The 19,283-nt window shown below is 40.6% G+C and overlaps 1 protein-coding gene across 2 annotated transcripts in view; it reads left to right on the top strand.

The window, feature by feature from the left end:
* Mfsd14a (major facilitator superfamily domain containing 14A) overlaps positions 1–19,283 on the top strand; it is a 38,286-nt gene that overhangs the window by 8,929 nt on the left and 10,074 nt on the right. For both annotated transcript variants that reach the window (XM_074050907.1, XM_074050906.1), the window contains exons 2-8: positions 5,178–5,273; positions 11,857–11,919; positions 12,611–12,738; positions 14,566–14,680; positions 17,628–17,846; positions 18,277–18,390; positions 19,094–19,165. In XM_074050907.1, the coding sequence (XP_073907008.1) occupies positions 5,178–5,273; positions 11,857–11,919; positions 12,611–12,738; positions 14,566–14,680; positions 17,628–17,846; positions 18,277–18,390; positions 19,094–19,165 (807 nt within the window). The remainder of the gene's footprint in view (positions 1–5,177; positions 5,274–11,856; positions 11,920–12,610; positions 12,739–14,565; positions 14,681–17,627; positions 17,847–18,276; positions 18,391–19,093; positions 19,166–19,283) is intronic.

The raw sequence follows: 19,283 nt of genomic DNA, 5'->3' as shown, positions 1-19,283 counted from the left end.
ATCATCTTTTAGTGTTTTTAGTTTCAATTTTGATTTTTTGAAATAGGGTCTCACTATATAACCCAGGCTGGCCTTGAACTCACAATCCTCCCATTTTAGCCTTTCTAGTGCCAGGAATACAGGATTACCACAAATCTGGCTTTGCCCAGCTTCGTATTGGGTATTCAAGGTTGTATCATCTTGCTAAGATACTAATTATTGTTGTTATTATTATTATTATTATATTACTTCTTGAATAATCTTCAGTTCACTTTTTTTTTCTTTTGTGGTGTAAGGCTTTGAACTCAGGGCCTACACCTCGAGCCACTCCACCAGCCCTTTTTTGTGAAGGATTTTTTTGAGACAGGGTCTCGGAGACTGTTTCCCTGGGCTGGCTCTGAACTGTGATCCTTCTCATCTATGCCTCCTGAGTAGCTAGGATTACAGGTGTGAGCCACTGGCACCTGGCACTTTTTTTTTTTTTTTTTTAAATGGTGCTGGAAGCTGGATGTAGTGACTCACATCTGTAATCCTACCTACTAAGGAGGCTGAGATTAGGAGAATCATGGTTCAAGGCCAGCCCAGGCCAAAAATTCACAAGACCCCCATCTCCCAAATAACCAAAGCAAAGTGAACTGGAGGTGTGGCTCCAGTAGTAGAGCACCTGCTCTACTAAATGCAAAGCCCTGAGTTCAAACCCCAGTCCCACTAAACAAAAACAGTGCTGGGGCTTAAACCCAGGGCCCCATGCATGCTGGGCAAGTGCCTTCCCCTTTTCTCCTTGTCCTGCTGACAACACCCCAAATTGAACATCTGTGATTTTTCCTTTACCCTCTGTACATCCAGAGACCTGTCTGTCTCCTAAGTGTTGCTTGCACCCACTCACTTTGCTTCATTCCTGCTACCACTGTCTTTTTCTTGGCGGTACTGGGTTTGAACTCAGGGCCTCATGCTTGCTAGACAGGTGCTTTATCACTTGAGCCCCTCCCAGCTCTGTTTTGCATTGAGTATTTTTCAAGATAGGGTCTCCCTTGGTGCTGGCTTTGAACCTTGATCCTCTTGATCTCTACTTCCTGAGTAGCTAGGATTATAGGTATGAGCCACTGGTGCCAGCTGCCACTGTCTTTTATGCTGCTGTTCAGTCTCACCTGCAACAGCCTGGCTTCTTGTCTTCCCTTTCACCTTGTTTGCCTCATGGAATTGAAGGTCATTGTTGTGCTCAGGCAATCTTGTGATGTGATTTTACTCTCTGGCTTCAAATATTGCAATGTTTCCCTGCGGCCTGAATGTGACGTAAAATGCCTTTTCTGCTGGGTGTGATGGTGCATGCCTGTGATCCCAGTACTTGGGAGGCTGATGTGGGAGGATTGTGAGTTCAAGGTTAACCTGGCTACATAACAAGACCCTGTCACAAGAATGAAACATGGCCTTTTGGAGTCACATTTCTACTTTATCTCTGCTCACCTCTCTGCCTTGACTTCTTACCATCTCCTCCTTAGGTAATCAGATACTGAAATGTCGTGGTGTGGCTCTTGTCTTCTGGCCTGTCCACATCCTGTCCTCTTTACCTGAGGTACTCTTGCCATCAGCCCTCCCCACACAGTATGCACCTGACAATACTGATGTCTTTCCTCCTGGACTCTTGAGATCTCAGCTTAGATAATACTTCCTATCTTCTGGGAAGCCTTTCCTGATATTCTACTTAAGTGCTCCTCACCTAAGGAGAAAAACTTCCTCTACACCTCCTTGATACAGTCTTGTGTACATCCATCTACCTGTCTCTCCACTCTCCCACCATGGTTTTCCTATTTATGCCTCCTGTGTAGCTGGGATTACAGATGCAAATTACCATGCCTGGCTTATTGGTTGAGATGGGGTTTCACTAACTTTTTGCTCAAACTGGCCTTGATTCATGATCCTCCCAGTCTCTTGCCTTCTGAGTAGCTGGGATTAGAGGCATGAGCCATTGTGCCCAGCAAGAGAGCTACTTTTAATACATTGTTTTTTACTACCTTTTTGCTCTGTGAGTATATTTGCACAAGTTTTTGTATAATTATCTTTCTTTTATTTTGTCCTGGAGAATGAACTCAGGGTTGCACACTTGCTAAGCATGTGCTCTACCACTGTCCCCTTCCCCCTCAAAGCCCTCATTTTACTTTCTATCAACATTTTCCAAACTCTTTTGAAAGGACCTATGAGGTATCTCTGTTACAGAGAATGAAAGGTCCCTTGTGTATGTGTTTGGGAACAGTGCCGCTGTCTTGCAGATTCATAGTATAATTCAGCACAAAAGACTGAAGAGTTCTACTGCGCTTTCTGGGGGTTGTTTGGTAGTAAGCAGAACAGGTGTGAGCTTCCCAAATCCTGACAATTTTTCACCTCTTACTCTGCCTGTTCTGTTTTGTGCTAGTCAACACCCCTCCCCTCTTAAAACTTCTTTGTCAACTGTGATACATCTTCCTGGATCCTTTTTCCTCTTCCTTATACTTAAATGGTGGTGCTGCTTGGGGTTCTGCCTTAGCTCCCTGTTCTTTGCACACTTCACACTCTCTAGTTCATTTCATCCAGTCTGCTGAGTCCAAAATGACATGTGTTGCTGACTCACTGCTTTAGTCCTGGGCTCAAAGGGAGTAGAAATATCTGATGTAAAGGGGCCATCTCTCCTGTCCATGAGATTAGAGCCTCTTGGAGGAAAAGGCCTGGGATGATACCAGCTTCCACTACAAGACCCCAGCAGAAAAGCCCAGAAGTCAGGTTTGAGTCCTCCTTTGGTTAATGTCATTTTGTGAATATTTATGTCCATTCCCTTCTCTGTGGCATCCCTCCTGCTCCACTACTTCTTGTCCTCATCTCTCTGCACTGATTTGGACTCCTCTTTGTACAAGAAATTAGCTTCTCTGTCTCATCCTTTAGGAAATCACCATGATGGATTGAAAAAAATGCAAGGCCATGAGACCAGTACCTTGCTTGAAACACTAATGTGTACAGAGTAAAGATGAGAAACTCCTTGACAAAATTGGAACTACACCTTCTGCCCCCCTTTGTTTCATGAGCACGGAACTCTTCCTTCCCATCCTTGTCTGCTTCATTCTGTTCTCTGATGTCATTACCCACATCCCTTCCTTGCTTCCTAACCTGTGTGGTAGACAGCTTTTTGTCACTGTGACAAAACAGCTGAGAAAACAAGGAAGACAGAGGAGGCAGAGGATTTATTTTTGGCTTGAGTTTTCAGAGGTTTTGGTCCATGGTCACTCGACTCTGTTCTTCTGGGCCTGTGGGTGGAGAGGCAGAACATGGTGGGGTTGCTTCTGAGAGGGTGGTGGGACAGTGCTGCTTACCTCATGGCCGGCGGGAGGCAGAAAGGGACAGCAAGAGGCAGGGGACATGACATACCCTTCAAAGGCATGCCCCCAGTGGCCTACCTCTTCCAGCCAGGCCCCACTTCCAAATAGCCTGTTCACTGTGAACTCCTCAGTGGACTAACCCACTGATGAGCCAGTGCCCTCATGTTCCAGTCACCTCTAAAGTGGGCATGGGAGAAGTATAGGCCTGCAATGGGAACTTTTCTAGGTGCTTCATTGAAGAGGAGAGAGATTTGGTGATGATTTGGAGGGAGGACCAATGGCCAAGGGAGATTTTGGTGTTCAATATTTTGATTTCAGTGTAATTCTTGTGAAATATTCCATGCCTGAGAGTATTATAATGTCTGAGTATGGTTAGAAGACTAATTAAATGAACACTCACTCACCACCAGGACTTTGGGGCTTCTGCGTGCCTGTCCCATGCATATCTCCTCCTTGCCCTCCATCCCAGAGTGACTACTTTGTTAACATGATTCCTTATTATTATTTGTGAAGGGTTTTGTCAAAAAGCCCTTAATTGGGTATGAAGCTATTAACTGTTTCCTTCTCATCCTTCTGGTTTTGTTTGACATACCTTTAAAGTTTCATGTAGTTTAATATATAATGATACTAAACACAATTTTGGTACTTTCTTGTGATACATGTAAAAGAATAGTTTTTTACAGTTTTTCAGGTCTGTCTTGTACATTTCATAGCTACTCATACAAAATAAGCTCATTCAGATAGCAGTTGTGGTTGGTTTGGGAATTGTTGTCAGAATGACCAGACCTGAAAAGAAGATATAAAATTAAAAAGAGCTTTTTATGTAATATGCTTATTTCTCAGGCTAAAGTTTAACTTCTAGTTTTCCTTGAAAGTTGGGTGTGACCTTTCCTCTCCTGTATTTATTTGCATATAACTTCATAGAAAATTAGCTTATTATGAGTAATTTATTTTTTCCCCTATTTTTGGGAGTACTGGGGTTTGAACTCAGGACTTCAGGCTTGCTATCACTTGAGTCACTCCATCAGCCCTTTTTTTGTGTTGGGTATTTTCAAGATAGGGTTTCCTGAACTGTGCCTAGAGTGGCTTTGAATCTCATTCCTTCTGATCTCTGCCTCCTGAGTAGCTAGGATTACAGGCATGAGCATAAAATAAAAAAAAGTACCACCAGCTGGAGCCAGTCCTTCAACACATGGGCCTTTGGGGATGTGGGGAGGGGATACTTCATGTTCAAACCACAACTGCAGGTCTCTTGCATTGCATTTACGCATAAACATGGTTTTGATAAGGTTTATTCCTTTCTAGGCTGTGAAGTTTAGATCAGGGCAGGGAGTGTGTCTTAATTGTGGGGGCTGGTACTGGGGCTTGAACTCAGGGTCTCACACTTGCTAGACATGTGCTCTACCACTTGAACCATGCTTAATAGTTTCTGTAGTTGCAGACCCTCTGTACACAGCAGGTGCTCGAGTGTTTGCTGCAGGAATGACCTCTTGTTCATTCCCTGCTGTGGGCCTCCAACCTAGTTCCTCAATTTCAGCTTCTGCGGAGAGGGCTGTGGCAGGACTGAATGACACAGTAGCCTCACAACACGCAGAGACATCCAGACACTGCTGCATGCTCTTTACACTCCCACCTAAGGCTATTGAATAGGCTTGAAAGCCTTTGGGGTGATGGAGTGATGTTTATTTGTTTGCATGCAAATCCTCACATTGGCTGGAGCTGCTGAACAGCAGTGTAGACTACATGGCCCTGTTATTAAGCAGCTCGTGACTGTGTTCTTAAATACTTATTAATTATTGTCATTGTTAGTAACTCTGCAATGCACTGTTAACTTTTTAAAAACTTATTTTGCAGCCTCAAGGAATAGGTTCTCCTAGTGTTTACCATGCGGTTATTGTCATCTTTCTGGAGTTTTTTGCTTGGGGACTATTGACGGCACCCACCTTGGTGGTAAGTAGCCTTTCATTTGTTTACCACTACCCCTAAAACCTCCTCTTTGCTAGTGTTGGAGGAAAAGATAGCCTTTTCCCTTTGCATGGTTAACCTCCACCAGTAGTCCATTCAGGACTCTCCTTATTTTCCTGCTTTCATTGTCTTTTCCAACCTTTACTTCTCCCTTCCTTTTTGGGGTTGGGGTGGAGGTGTGTGAATTTGGATCTCAGTCTCTGCTCTGTTTAGGTAGAAGTAGTTCTCACGCAATAGGTTTAAGACAGATGATGTCAAAAACTGCGTTACTTGGAGTCATGTTGACATTCGTTTATGTAGTTGCATTTTCCAAATGCAAGTTCTTTTTTTTGGTTTATTTATTTATTTATTTATTCATATGTGCATACATTGTTTGGGCTGTTTCTCCCCCCTACCCCTACAGTTCTTTTCATTGGAGCTAAGGATCTAGAATGCCTAAGGGTGTGGAACCCTTAGAAAGATGTCCTTATTAGACCAAGCAACTCAGATAATGCTGATCTTTTCCTGGTTTATCATTGTAGATAAGGGAAGTGGAATGAGAAGGTCTAACTATGGTAAGGGTTTATGTATCTTGAAAGGAGTAATTAATTTAATTAATAAGTAGTTAAAATCAGCTTACAAAATCTATTTAAGAATAGAGTTTTAAGCAATATACTTGCTATGTGTTCAGGAGTTTGACCATTGTTATACCAAAAAGAATTGTATAAAAAGATTGCTTACAGAAATATTGATTGATTATATACGTAGATTGAACCTAGTCTAAGAACATTTACAGTCCATTTCTTGGCACAGTTTCTTCTACCTACATAATTATTGCTGTATACACATAAAGTATTTATGTTTAACAGTTACTTTGGATATATATGCTATATTTGTGGGTATTGTTAAAATAAGACTCAGAAGGAAACAAAATCTTCAAATAAATGGATTCTCTTTGCAATAAACTGTGCATTGTAAATCAGACTAGTTTCCTCAGTAATGGTCACATAATTAATTGTAAGAATGGCAATTTGAGTATCTTTTGATTGAGATCCCTTCCTTTTGAAGAGGTACATCTCTAATTATCTCAATTTAGGTAATTTATTATCTAAATTCTACATAAATGGATTTCCAAAATAATTGTAATGTGAACTTTTAAAATATCCTTCTTTTTAAAACTAGTTTCTGATAGGAATCTTTCAAGCTTTAATTTACACATTTTCTGCCTTCATCATGCAAGTGCAGTGATTTGCGACTTCCTCAGATGCTGCAGGTTCATTACAACATGCATAACTTTGTTAGGTTGTATTAACTGTCAAGGGCCTTAGAGGTGCATGATAACATGATAGAGCTCTCCTAATGTTCTAAGTGTGGCTAGTGGAGGCCACTCCTGTGACTCAAACTTAAGCTTTGTAATAGTAAGCATTTCATGTGTGTTTGTATTACCATGGGCCCAGACATAGCCCTCAGCACTCCAAATATGTTAATCCTTCTTCATTCTCACAACTTTTTTGGCTTTGAAAGTTTGAGAAACTTGTTAGGGCATAGTAAACTGCAGTGTTGGTGTTGAACCTACCTAGAGTTTCCTTGACTCCGGTGCTCATTGTTTTGGGAATGAAGGTAGTGAGTGGGCTACCTATGCTTGAGATGCTTGACCAGTAGCTAGGGAGGAGTAAAATGTGGGTCAGCTGCTAGGAAATGTGGGTCAGCTGCTAGGAAGCAGCCACCAAAGCTGTTGGTGATGTTTCCAGAATTCATCATTATGATTTGAAGCTACTCACAATTTTTGCTTCTGGTTAATATTTTTCACATATGTCAATATTTTGTGTAGGATTGATAGAGTTTTGTGTGTGTATCTGTATGTGTGTGTGAGTGTGTGTGTGTGTGTATATATATATATATATATATATATATATATATATATATATAAAACCACTCATGTGGACAGAGGGAGACTGTCTTTAAGAACAAGGAAAAAGTTGAGTTATTTAGGTATAAGGGCATATTTATTAATCTTTCTACTTTGTGTTTAGAATATTCTTAATTCTTAATACTATCCATTTGTCAATTACAATTTAATTTTTCTTTCCCTTTTCTTCCCTTTGTTGGTTGGTGGTAAGGTGATTGAACCTAGGGCCTTGCATATGTGTGGCAAGTGCTTTACCCCTGAGCCGTACCCCAGACCCCTTTTTCTACCTTTGAGATACTGAATTCTGATGAGGAAAGGGAAAGGTGCATGTGTGGGGATGTAGTTAAGTTGTTTGGTTTGGTTTGGGCTGGCATTTCCTAGAATAACTGCCATTATATTTTTGCTAATTACTTGATTTACAGGAAGGCATTCCTTTCTGTGCCTCATAAGAGTTACTCCTTGTTCCCATGAGTGGTCTTCACACATGGATTTTAAATACGGGACGAGGTGCTGTGGTCACTGAGGATAGTCATCTATAATGATGTTAATGTCTTCATTACTCTTCACCCCTTTCATTTTAAAAGTCAAGCATCTTAGAAGCAAGTGCAAGTGTGAATAAGTAATTAGCTTAGCGCTTTATTTTCTCTGTGTTTACACTTGTCCCTCTGTCTGTGACTTCCACATCCTTGCATTCAACTAGCCACAGATAGAAACTGTTTTTAAATTTTTTAAGAGATTCATCTGTATTAACCATGTACAGACTTTCTTCATGTCATTATTCCCCAGATAATACAGGATTAACAACTATTTACATAGCATTTATTGTGTTAGGTACTATATGTAATTTAGAAATGATTCAAAATGTGTAGGGCAGTTGTGTAGGTTCTGTGCACCTGTTCACCATTTTATAAAGAGGGCATGAACATCCTCAGATGGTGGTCTCCAAAAGGGCCTGGAACTAACCTGTTAGGGATCCCAGGGGACAGCTGTGTGCGTCTTTAAATATAGTTTTGTGTTCTGCATTCCTCCTCATTTGTATGATAGGGAAACCTTGGGGCAGGAGAGGAGACACACAGGCAGAACGAGGATTAGCTTGCATCTAAAGACCTGTCTTAGGTACTTTATACTGTGCTCATTTGAATAGCAAAAATCTGCGCATCATTCAAGGAAATTCTACATGTGGGTACATGTGTAAATCTGTACACATACATGCCCCCCAAACACTCTTTTTTTATTATAAATTTTTTGTTAGGATATACTCGTTATATGGGGGGAGAGGGGGATTTGTAGTGACGATTCCGATTAGACTTATATTGTACATTATTTACATTGCCCCCATCCAAACACTGGTTTTTGAAATGGAGTCTCACTGTGTTGGTCAGGTTGGCCTTGAACTCTGATCCTCCTGCCTTGGCCTCCTGAGTAGTTGGGATTACAGATTGTGCCACCATGCCTGACTCTTATACATGCTTATCTCAGTATATTAATAGATATACATTGCCTTCTAATAACTAGAGACATTGTATGGCCATTGTAAAATATAAAACAGAATAGAGAAGTGTAAGTTGCATATGAAAGTTCTCCCACAGTCCTACCCACCCCTGCAGACAAGATCCCAGCTTCCAGCTTCTCTGCCTTTGCCTTCAGGATGGGATGGCCCACTAGAGATGAGTGCTTTCACGCAATAGAATGTGCTGTCTATTCATTCAGTGGTTTTCTTAACCAGTGATGCTACGGGAGGCTTTCTGAAATTCCAGGGCCTTAAAGCCTGTCTTGCTCAGATCACAAGAATCTCAGGGGTGGAGTCTAGGTGTGTGTATGTTTTAGAAATGGTTCTGTTATATATCTGCCATATTATCCCTATTAAGCATAATGGATTCAGTGTGGGTTTTTACAGAGTTTGTTCATTCTGAGGCTTTTTGCTTACAGATTTTGTTTTTTGTTGTGGGCTTTGTGGATTATGTTTTTTGTTTTGGGCTCCTATAGTCTTTCGTACTCCCCTCAGCATTGGTGTGTATGGAGAGCTCAGCTTCAGGATAAAAGAAGGTACCAGGTGGTGGCACTTTCCGCTCTTTCTGAACGTATGTTTACTTTTAAGTATTTAATTTCCACCTTAGGTGTTTTTAAGCTGATTATAAATGGTGCCTGCTAGAGAGGTACAGCTCTTTACTAAGATTCATTTGAAAAGGAAAACTGATATAGCTACTTTGTGAGTGGAGATAGGAGGATTTGGTTTGAGGCCAGCCCCTGGGCAAAAAAAAAAAAAAGTTTTTAGGCTCTATTTTAAAAAATAAACTGGACACAGTAGTGCATACCTGTAATCCCAGCTATGGCAGAAACATAGATAGGATAGCTTTGAAGTTCAAAGCTAGCCCAGGCAAAAGCACAAGACCCTATCTGAAAAATGAATAAAGCAAAAGGACTGGAGATGTGTTTGATGTGGTTGGGCACAAGGACCTGAGTTCAAACTCCTGCACTGCCAAAAAAAAAAAGAAACAATAAAAAGGAAGATGAGGGTAAAGATAGGATTCCATTTATTTGTATTTTAAGTCAGTGTTTTTGTCTGCTTATATTATCTACCAAAAATTACATTATAATAGTATGTTTCAGCATTTCACGTTCAGATACTATTTAAATTAATCCATTTCACAGCTGACATTAATTATAATAAATGTTTGATTTTAGGTTCATGTTAACTTTAATTTTTATTTTTAAGACTAATGTGGTTGTTCATGAGTTTTAAGCTCATAGAACTCACCACGGACAGAGACTGTGCTCTGGTGGAGGATCTGCTTGGCGAGGACAGTGGGGCCCAGCTCGCTGAGGAGAATTGGGTGCCCCTCTCCCCCAGCACAGTTGTTTGGAGGGTGAGCTTGGCACTGGACGTGGAGCTCAGCCAGCCCTTCTGCCTTTCTTACTCACATCCTCTCCTGCTCCCTGCCTGGGCCAGCTCAGGCCTGGAATGTGGGCCTAGACCACGGTCCTCCCGTTTATACTTCCTGTGTAGTTGGGATGTCAGGCACGTGACATCACACCCAGCTTTTATTGCTTGAGATGGGTCTCATTCTTTTTGCTCTGGCCTGGCATCAAAACATCCTCTTGATCTCTGCCTCCTGAGTAGCTAGGATTACAGGAGTGGGCCAGTGCTCACTGGCCCTTTTGTCTTTTTTAGAAAGGGTCTCATTATGTAGCCTAGGCTGGCCATGAACTCACTATTCTTCCTCTGCTTTCCAGGTTGCTAGGATTATTGGGGTTGTGGCACCACACCCAGGTCTGACCAATATTTTTAAGGACTGAAATACATATACTTTGGAAAGTTTATGAGTGTGTGGTTGGTTCATGGTGGGTGTTCAATCAGTGATCATTGGTTAAATAAATAACATTAGCTAAAGATGGATCCTAAGGGACAATTTCCCTGCTTGGATAGACCTATGTTTGTAAAAACACTAGGATGACATTTTGTGGTTCAGGCTACCAGCTTCCCAGCCTGTAGGACACTCAGATGCACCAGCATCTCGTCCACTAACTGCTTCTCATCCTTTGCTACAGAGACATTCCCAAGGCAGTAAATATTTTAAGGGCCATTTATTTAAAAAATTTTTTAAATCAATAAAATTTCTTGGAAAATGTTATACTGTTTTTTTTTTTCTGTTCAAGTCTTAAAGACCAGTGCTAAAGGATCTTGACTGATCAAAAGTTGTTACAGCATTTGAATTACTTGTTACTTTTGTCTCTGTTGAAATTGTTAGAAATTACTTGGCCCTAAAGGAGAATTCGCTTTAAGGAGGAAAGTTTGTTAGCAGAGGAACAATTTGGAATAAAATAAAAACATTCAAAATGGACCAAATGTCATTGTGTAAATGATACTGAACAGGGCAGGAGTGTCCTCAAACATGAAGAGAACAGATTGATTGGAGTGGGAGGTCGCTTGGCCAAGTCAACCATTGGTGATAGAACTTCATGTAGGTATTTACTGTGTCCTTCGTTCTTTGTACTGTCCAGCCTGTTCCTTGTACCTGGGAAGATTTGGTTCACACTCTGCCCTTAGTGATTATGGGAAGAAAAGTAGAGTGAGTTGATTATGAATGTTGATGATACTAATTCCAGGAGTTTAAAATCGTTTCCATTAGAACTTTAGAATCTTTTCCTAGACAAACTTGCCAGAAGACCAACTCATTCTCACAGACTGTTTCTGTAAGTAATTTTATTGGGGCACAGTCACACTCATTTTATATATATGGTCTGTGACTTTTTGTTTTACAAAGGTATAGTTGAGTACTTGTGACAGAGACTGGCCTGCAAAGCTGGCAAAAGCCAAAAATATTTACCATCTCCTCCTTTGTAGAAAAAGTTTATGTTATAATAAACAACAGGAAACCTGAACCTCAACACTGTTGCCATTTTGAGGCCAGATAATTAGTTGTTGCAGGGTCTGACCTGTACATTGTTGACTGTTGTTGTACCGAGAGACTGCATTGGATAACATGGAAGACACACTGGCTTCTAAATCAAGCAAAAACCTGGTTGCTACATCTGAAAAGTGGCATGCCTGGTACTGTTCAATCTGAAAACTTACATGAAATAAAATTAGCTTGTTTATGAAGAGATGTTTCAAAACATAAATGTAGAAGTTTTACTGAGACTAAAAAGTAATGTGTTTATTTTGGTTTTATTCTTCAGGTGTTACATGAAACCTTCCCTAAACATACATTTCTAATGAATGGCCTAATTCAAGGAGTAAAGGTAGGATGTGTGTACATGTGCATGCGTACTTGCTTACGTGTATATAGTTCAGCTAGTGTATTAAGGTGACTGATTAATCTAAGTGTCGTTTTTTTGCAATTAGTTTGTAATTTGGGGGGCTCCTTTATATGTTTTAAACTAACTAGGTTTTAAATATGATTTGGTTAAAATATAACCAACTATATGTGATAATTTAATCACATCATATTTCCTGTTCTGTTAACGTTTTTATTCCAGAGGTCTCAATGTTTTTATAAACTAACAATAAAAGTAAACATTAGTGCAAATTGGTGCCAAAAAAGCCACAAAAATATAAAATCACATCAGTATGGTAGTGTTATGCAGACTCTTTACTCTTGACTGAATTTGCTCAACAGATCTTACAGATAATTCACCTGTCAATTACAGACAGGTAACAAGCCTGTGATGTTCTTTGTACAATTACTAACATAGAGCTGTTATAATCGAGAATTTAGAACATTTCATATTTAACACCAACCAGATCCCTGCAGGTGATTCCAGCTATGGAGAGTTGAAAATTGTCACAGAGAAGAAGAAATAAGTTACAGTTAAAGCTGAGTGACTTAGTTATTTTAGAAACAAGCTTCTTGAAAGTTCTTCTGTGGTCGTAAAGTGATTTATTTTTGGCTCCTGGATACCTTGCATCCATTTTTGATTTAAATTTCTGTAGGGTTTGCTGTCGTTCCTCAGTGCCCCGCTCATTGGTGCTCTTTCTGACGTCTGGGGCCGGAAGTCCTTCTTGCTGCTAACAGTGTTTTTCACATGTGCCCCAATCCCCTTAATGAAGATCAGCCCGTGGTAAGTGTATGTCCAGTTATAGCAGCCAGGTATCACTTTCTCTTAGGCCCTCTTAATGTCTCTTGATTTCATGTGCTTTTTTTGCCAACTTATCCGTACAAATATGTAATGAGCTTATGATACTCTTTGTAGAATTATGATTGCAGAGTTACTGTGATCGAGAATTCATTAAAGCTCCTCATACTCACTTCCCAGCCTGAGCCCACAAAGAGGTTCTAGCCTGAGGGATTTTTAAAATTTTATACAGACAAGAAATAAGTTGTTTACATACACTTGGTGACTTAAGATTTTATTATGTTAATTCTTGAACACAGATAAGAAGGCTGGTTCCTCAATTGTAGCACCCAAGTAATAGTTCATAAGGGTTTTAGAACTAGATTCTACTGTTGGAAGCATCTGTATTGTCCTGGCATACCTGCTTTTGGATTTTCAGACCCACATTTCAAAAAAATAGTTTAGGGCCTGGATAGATGTGCTTATTTTCTTAAGTAGTATGTTAAAAACACATACAAATTTATCATTATTTGTATTAATTATGAGTAGGTGTTACTAGATCAATAAACCCCCAAATGATAGTTGGTTAAAATCAGGTAGTTTATTTCTGTGTCCCTGTGAAAAACAGTCTGGAGTTGAGCAGTTCCAATGAAGACGATTTCTGATTTGCTGCTCTGCTGTCCTCAGCTCTGCCTTCACTGTCTTGTCCAAAATGGCTACTCACGCACCAACACCCACTTTAGGCAGCACAATGGAAGGTGTGGCTAAGAAAAGCAATACTGCCTTCTTTTAAGGAAACTTTACAGAATTCCCATCCAATGTTTGTTTTCCTCTTTGGTCAGAAGCATGTGCTTCTCCTAGTTACAGGGGGCTGTGCTCATTCATGGCCACTCTGCTGAAAGTTAGGATATTTTGTCACTAGGTAGACAGGAGGAAAAGCTTACAAAAAGAGAATGCCCCACAGTAACAAGAGTGGTAGTCGTGCATTTATTCTCTGGTGGTTTCTACTCCACTGAGTATTGTTAGTAAAGTCAAAACACGAACAGGCCATATTTTCCTTGTGTCTCTAGAATGTCCTGTGGGGTATATGGGCAGGATTCAGCCTTGGTCTTCACTGAAGACTGCATCTTAAGTGAATGCTAATCATGCAGATGAGACTTCAGGAAGAGCAAAGGATTTGCAGTAAAGTCATTGTGATTTAGCATCATTTTAAAAACCTAAACATCATTATTATAATAGGAATTTTTTATTCTTAGCTAGATATTTTAGTATTAATGTGCAGTGAAATCTAGTTTGTTTTCTAAGATAACTTTTCTTTTTTCTCTATAATATCTTTTCTTACTCATGAACTCTGCTGTTCAGGTTTCCTCTGTGTGAAGACTGAGTTTGCCAACACTGGAAGTGCCGAAAATAACTTAAGAAAAACATGTAGTTTCTGTGTGAAGGATCAAAATAAATACGGAGAAACTCAGTCATCAGTATTGTTTACTGAGTTGTTTTCACGTAGAGAATAGTAATGACTGAGTACAGCAGGCTTTAGATTTTTAGTTAAAACAACTTCACCAGTTGGATGAAAGGTTTACCGAGTGCATTATCCTGTTTTAAGTGCTGGATTCCTGTCCTGTGTAGTAGCTGGGTTCCTATTGAAAGGCCCCCTGTAGCTGTATGTTTCCATAGACTCTCTGGTCTAGCATTTAGAGAGTTATTAGTCTGGGCACTAGACTAACAGTGCCCAGAATGGAATTAGCTGTTCTTACTCTAATTAACAAAGATGAAAAGTCCCAAGCAACAGAATTGCCATGACCACGTTCCCTGGTTGTCTTTCACCCTTAGGTGGTACTTTGCTGTTATCTCTGTTTCTGGGGTTTTTGCCGTGACTTTCTCTGTGGTGTTTGCATACGTAGCAGATATAACTCAAGAGCACGAAAGAAGTATGGCTTATGGACTGGTACGTATACTTGTCCTGTTCTTAACGTGTCTGCCGAGAACTCCCTTTGAGAGGCGTCCTTATTAATAAGGACTACAAACTTTTGCATTACAAGATTTATTTTGGCATAAAATACATCCTAGAAATAGTCATCCATTAAACTGCATTAAAAAGTTTTTTTTCTCTTGTATAAAACCATGTAAGTTTTGACACTTAACATACAGGAAGTATTGTAAGTCATGTGTCATATTTTGAAATTATCGTATATTTTTCCTTGTGGAGTTTTTTTACCAGAATCCTAAAAATAAGGAATTATTTAATATGTCATGAATTTAAAAAATTGCTATTCATATTCAGTGCCTTATCTGAAATCCAGGAGGCAAGCGTTTATAGCTCAGGGCTTCGCAGGCACTTTCTGTAGCTTTGTGAGCCTTCTGCAGAGTCTGTTCCATCGTGCTACATCACATGTGTGTGCATGTGGTTAGAACTCTCTACACATTCAACACTCATCCTTAGTACATTTAGCCCATCAGCAACAGCTTGCCACACACTGTTTTGGTAAATGAAATAATGGCCGTACAGTTAGCTGTCTATCACATCCTGAAATAGCATGGCACGATAGAGTTAGAAGATTCTTTGGGAATACCTGTAGGGAGAAACTTCTACAAAGAACAGATGGTTTCAGTTATAAACTTAGAACTTTAAATGATGGTAGGCTGATGACAGCCAGTGTTTTTATAAGTAGCTTTACTAAGGCATAGTTCACGTATTATTTACAGTGAAATTCATTTTATACACCTAGTTCAGTGTATTTTAGTAAATTTACAACCATAATGCAGTCTGAAGGAGGGAAGAGGGGAGGATGTTTGAAGTAATTTGCTTTTCCCTAGTTAATGTTTTTTGCTTGTTTGTTTTGATATTTTGGGACAAGTTTTTGCTATACAGTCCAGTCTGACCTTGAACTTATAACCCTGCTACCTCAGCCTTCCAAGTGCTGGGATTACAGATGTATGCCACCATGCCTGACTTGTCAAATATTTTAATTAATATTTTTTTTCTCTTTTGGTTGTAGTGGGGTTTGAACTCAGGACCTCACACTTGCTAGGCAGGTGCTCTGCCACTTGAGCCACTCCACCAGCCCTTAATTTACAGTTTTTTGCCCTGGAAGCTTTGTGTATTAAAGGCATAATCAGGAAATGGCTGCTTAAATCTTAACAGTGATAGGGCTGCACAGCGAGGAGTCCTCCTCGACTAGATAGAAGCAGCTCCAGGTGGGGAGGCCTGAGAGGAGACGTGGTTCCAGGCACCAGAGCTGTGCTCGGCCGTTGTTGTTGCTCTGCAGATGTGATTGCTGCATGCCCTCAGAAAGCTAGCTGACCCCACTGCAAGGGACCACCGCCCTCTCCACAACTGCTAGAACTCTTGGCTCAGGTCTGCCACATGAGAGCTGCTGGAGCAAAAGTCCACTGTAGTCTGTTTCTAGAATATTTCCATCAGCCCACCAGCAATGTGTTTTCCATCTCTGAAGTTTTGCCTTTTGTAGACTTTAATATTAATGATGGTAGTACAAATGTAGTCTTTAATATCTGGCTTCTTTCACTTAGCTTAATCTTCTGAGACTCATCCACATTGATACTGTATATCAGTCGTTTGTCCCTTTCTGTTACTGTGTAATACTCATTTGTGTGGGGTGTACTGCATTTTGTTCATTCATTCACCTGGACATTTGGACTGATAGCTAAATTTATTGGATAGATAGCTAGTTTAATGTTATTAGAGTTTTATATATCTGTTAGGTAATTAGCCTTTGAAAACTGAATTGCTTGTTTTGAGTAGGTTTTTTTTTTTTTTTTTTTTTTGGCAGCACTGGGGTTTGAACTCAGGCCCTCATGCTTGCTAGGCAGGTGCTCTACCACTTGATCCACTTCTCCAGCCCCCTCTCTCCCCTCCCCCCTTTTTTTCCGTGAGCAGTTTTTAATAAACATTGCAAATAAGATCTTTTGTGTTGAACTCCTTCCTTCAAAAGTCAAAAATGGCATAGAAAAAGAAAAACTTTAATTTGTGCTTATCTTCTGAAGACTGGTTTCTCTGCTCTCACACCTACCACTCATCTGCAATAGGCTGTCCAGTAGGCCAGGCGTGTCTGGAGGTCACAGGTTTTCTCTAGCTATGTCCTTTCTACTTCAGTCCTCACCTTTACCACACTGTGTGGACTGCTCAGTTTTAGACCTGGTGTAAGCGCCAGGAATTCTTATTCTTAGTAGTTCTGCTACACATCAGGATTACTGAAACTGATATTTACTCATGTATTTATCTTTGAGATGGCATCTCTGTGTTGCCCAGGCTGGCCTTGAACTCCTGGACTTGAGGAGTCCTGATTCAGATCCCAAGTAGCCGGGACATATAGGCATACCCTACCATGTCCAGCGGGTTTTTGGCAGCTCTGGGGTTTGAACTCAGAGCCTCATGCTTGCTAGGAAGGCACTCTTACTGATTGAGCCACTCCAGAAGCCCAGCATTTAATTTTAATATTATAAAAATAACAATGACAGTTAATTTCCTTAGGGGATGTTTTTTAGACTCCTTTCATAGAGAGTAGAAAAGATTTGTGGTGGTGTTCTAAGGACTCCTGTGGCCGACAGGGAGGGGCTCGTTCTCAGTGCTCCAAGCCCTCAAATAGTTTTCTTTTTCTTTTTCTTTTTTTTTTTTGTAAACCTGTTTTACTTGATTTGCCAATAGGATTTATTGCTCAAAGGCTCCAAGTTTTAAAAGAAACTCTGAAGCCACTGTCCTGAGAGGCTCTTACATATTTTAGACAAGAATCCAATCTTTTCCTTTTCCTGCAAAAGACAGCACAAGAAGTGTGGCCTAGGCAGCAAGAGCAACGCAGGCTGTGGCCACAGCTGTGACAGGCAGAGGGAGGGGTGGAGTCAGTGTTCCTGATATCTCTGCCCTCACTTGTTCACAGGTCTCAGCCACATTCGCTGCAAGTCTCGTCACCAGCCCTGCGATCGGCGCGTACCTGGGCCGAGTGTATGGGGACAGCTTGGTGGTGGTTCTTGCCACAGCAATAGCTCTGCTGGACATCTGCTTCATCCTTGTGGCTGTGCCCGAGTCATTGCCTGAGAAGATGCGGCCAGCGTCATGGGGTGCGCCCATTTCCTGGGAGCAGGCTGACCCCTTTGCAGTAAGTTTCTCTTCGTTCTCTTTGGCAAGAAAGCAAATGCAGGGTTCGATGAAGCATTACTATTTTGCTGTGGGTGCTTTTTGGGGAACACATCTTGAAGTCTCTTTCTTTATTTGATTTTGGTTTTTGCATTTTATCTTTTTTTGAGATAGGGTCTTGATATTGTAGCTCAGGCTGGCCTTGAACTCAAAATTCTCCTATCTCAGCCTCCTGAGTGCTGGGATTACAGGTGTGTACCACCACACTTGGCTCAATGGTCGATTTTGTTGTTGCGGTTTTGTTTTGTTTTAAACATTCTGAAGTACTATTCAGAATAGTTTGGGGAAGGTAAAATAGTCAGTTGTCTCTGTGTCTAGTGCCAAAAATGTCCCTCAGAATACTTCAGTGCTTTTCATATAAAACCTTACGTCAGTCTTTTTTTTTGTTCTAGTCCTTAAAAAAAGTGGGCCAAGACTCCATAGTGCTGCTAATCTGCATCACGGTGTTTCTCTCCTACCTACCAGAGGCAGGCCAATATTCGAGCTTCTTTTTATACCTCAGACAGGTAAAGTCCCCTCCTACCAAAGTGGGCTCTCGTTGTGTGGTGTCATAAGAAAATCTTTAATCTTGAGATGGGGCAGTTGGGTTTAAAGTGAACACCTTTAAAATGAGCACCATTTTGTGAGCTACACTTCACTTTCTGGGTAGTGTGCCTGGCGTTCCTCTTGCACTTCTTCCTGTGCTGCCTTGGGGTATGCCCGCAGCCCCGCCCCACACGTCTGCATGTGGTATAGTAAGGTATTTAGTTGGGCACCTGGCAGGGTAGAGGGAATAGGATGTTTGAAGTCACTCACCTCCACCAGTTGTTCTGATGTAGAGCAAATCTAAGGTGAACAGCTAGCCAAATGAGCACCAAAGGATTTTTTTCCTCAACACCAGTCTTTCTAAGCAGAAGTCAGTCCTTTGTCAATATGGAAAACACAAAATGCTGAGGGGTTCATTTGTAAAATGATTCAGAGTTCTTAATAGCTGTGTCCAATTTAGTATATGCAAATTAAGGGACTGCCGTGTTTAGGTAGGTGTGTTTTCTATGTTAATGTGTTACATTTCCTCTGAAGAAATCTTTGTTTATAAATGAGTTAGAATTTGAATTAACTGAGTTAAATGTGAGTTAAAAACTCTATAAATATTTTTTGGCCCATCTTAATGTTAATATTACTAGTGCTGCTCTTTTATTAATTTTACTTACTCTGAAAACCTTCTTCTAGATAATGAAATTTTCACCAGAAAGTGTCGCAGCATTTATAGCAGTCCTTGGCATTCTTTCCATTATTGCACAGGTGAGTTTCTTTCTTAGTTGTAGTGATGTCATAGAAGTTGACCCTGGTTGGCCATCCTCGTGGAACCTCATACAGTGATGGTGTCTTGGTGGAGTCACCAAAGTCAGGAATCTGGGGT

The sequence above is a fragment of the Castor canadensis genome, chromosome 12 (genome assembly GCF_047511655.1).
Source record: "Castor canadensis chromosome 12, mCasCan1.hap1v2, whole genome shotgun sequence".
Taxonomy (NCBI): Eukaryota; Metazoa; Chordata; class Mammalia; order Rodentia; family Castoridae; genus Castor; species Castor canadensis.
This window is presented reverse-complemented; position numbering and strand designations above follow the sequence as displayed.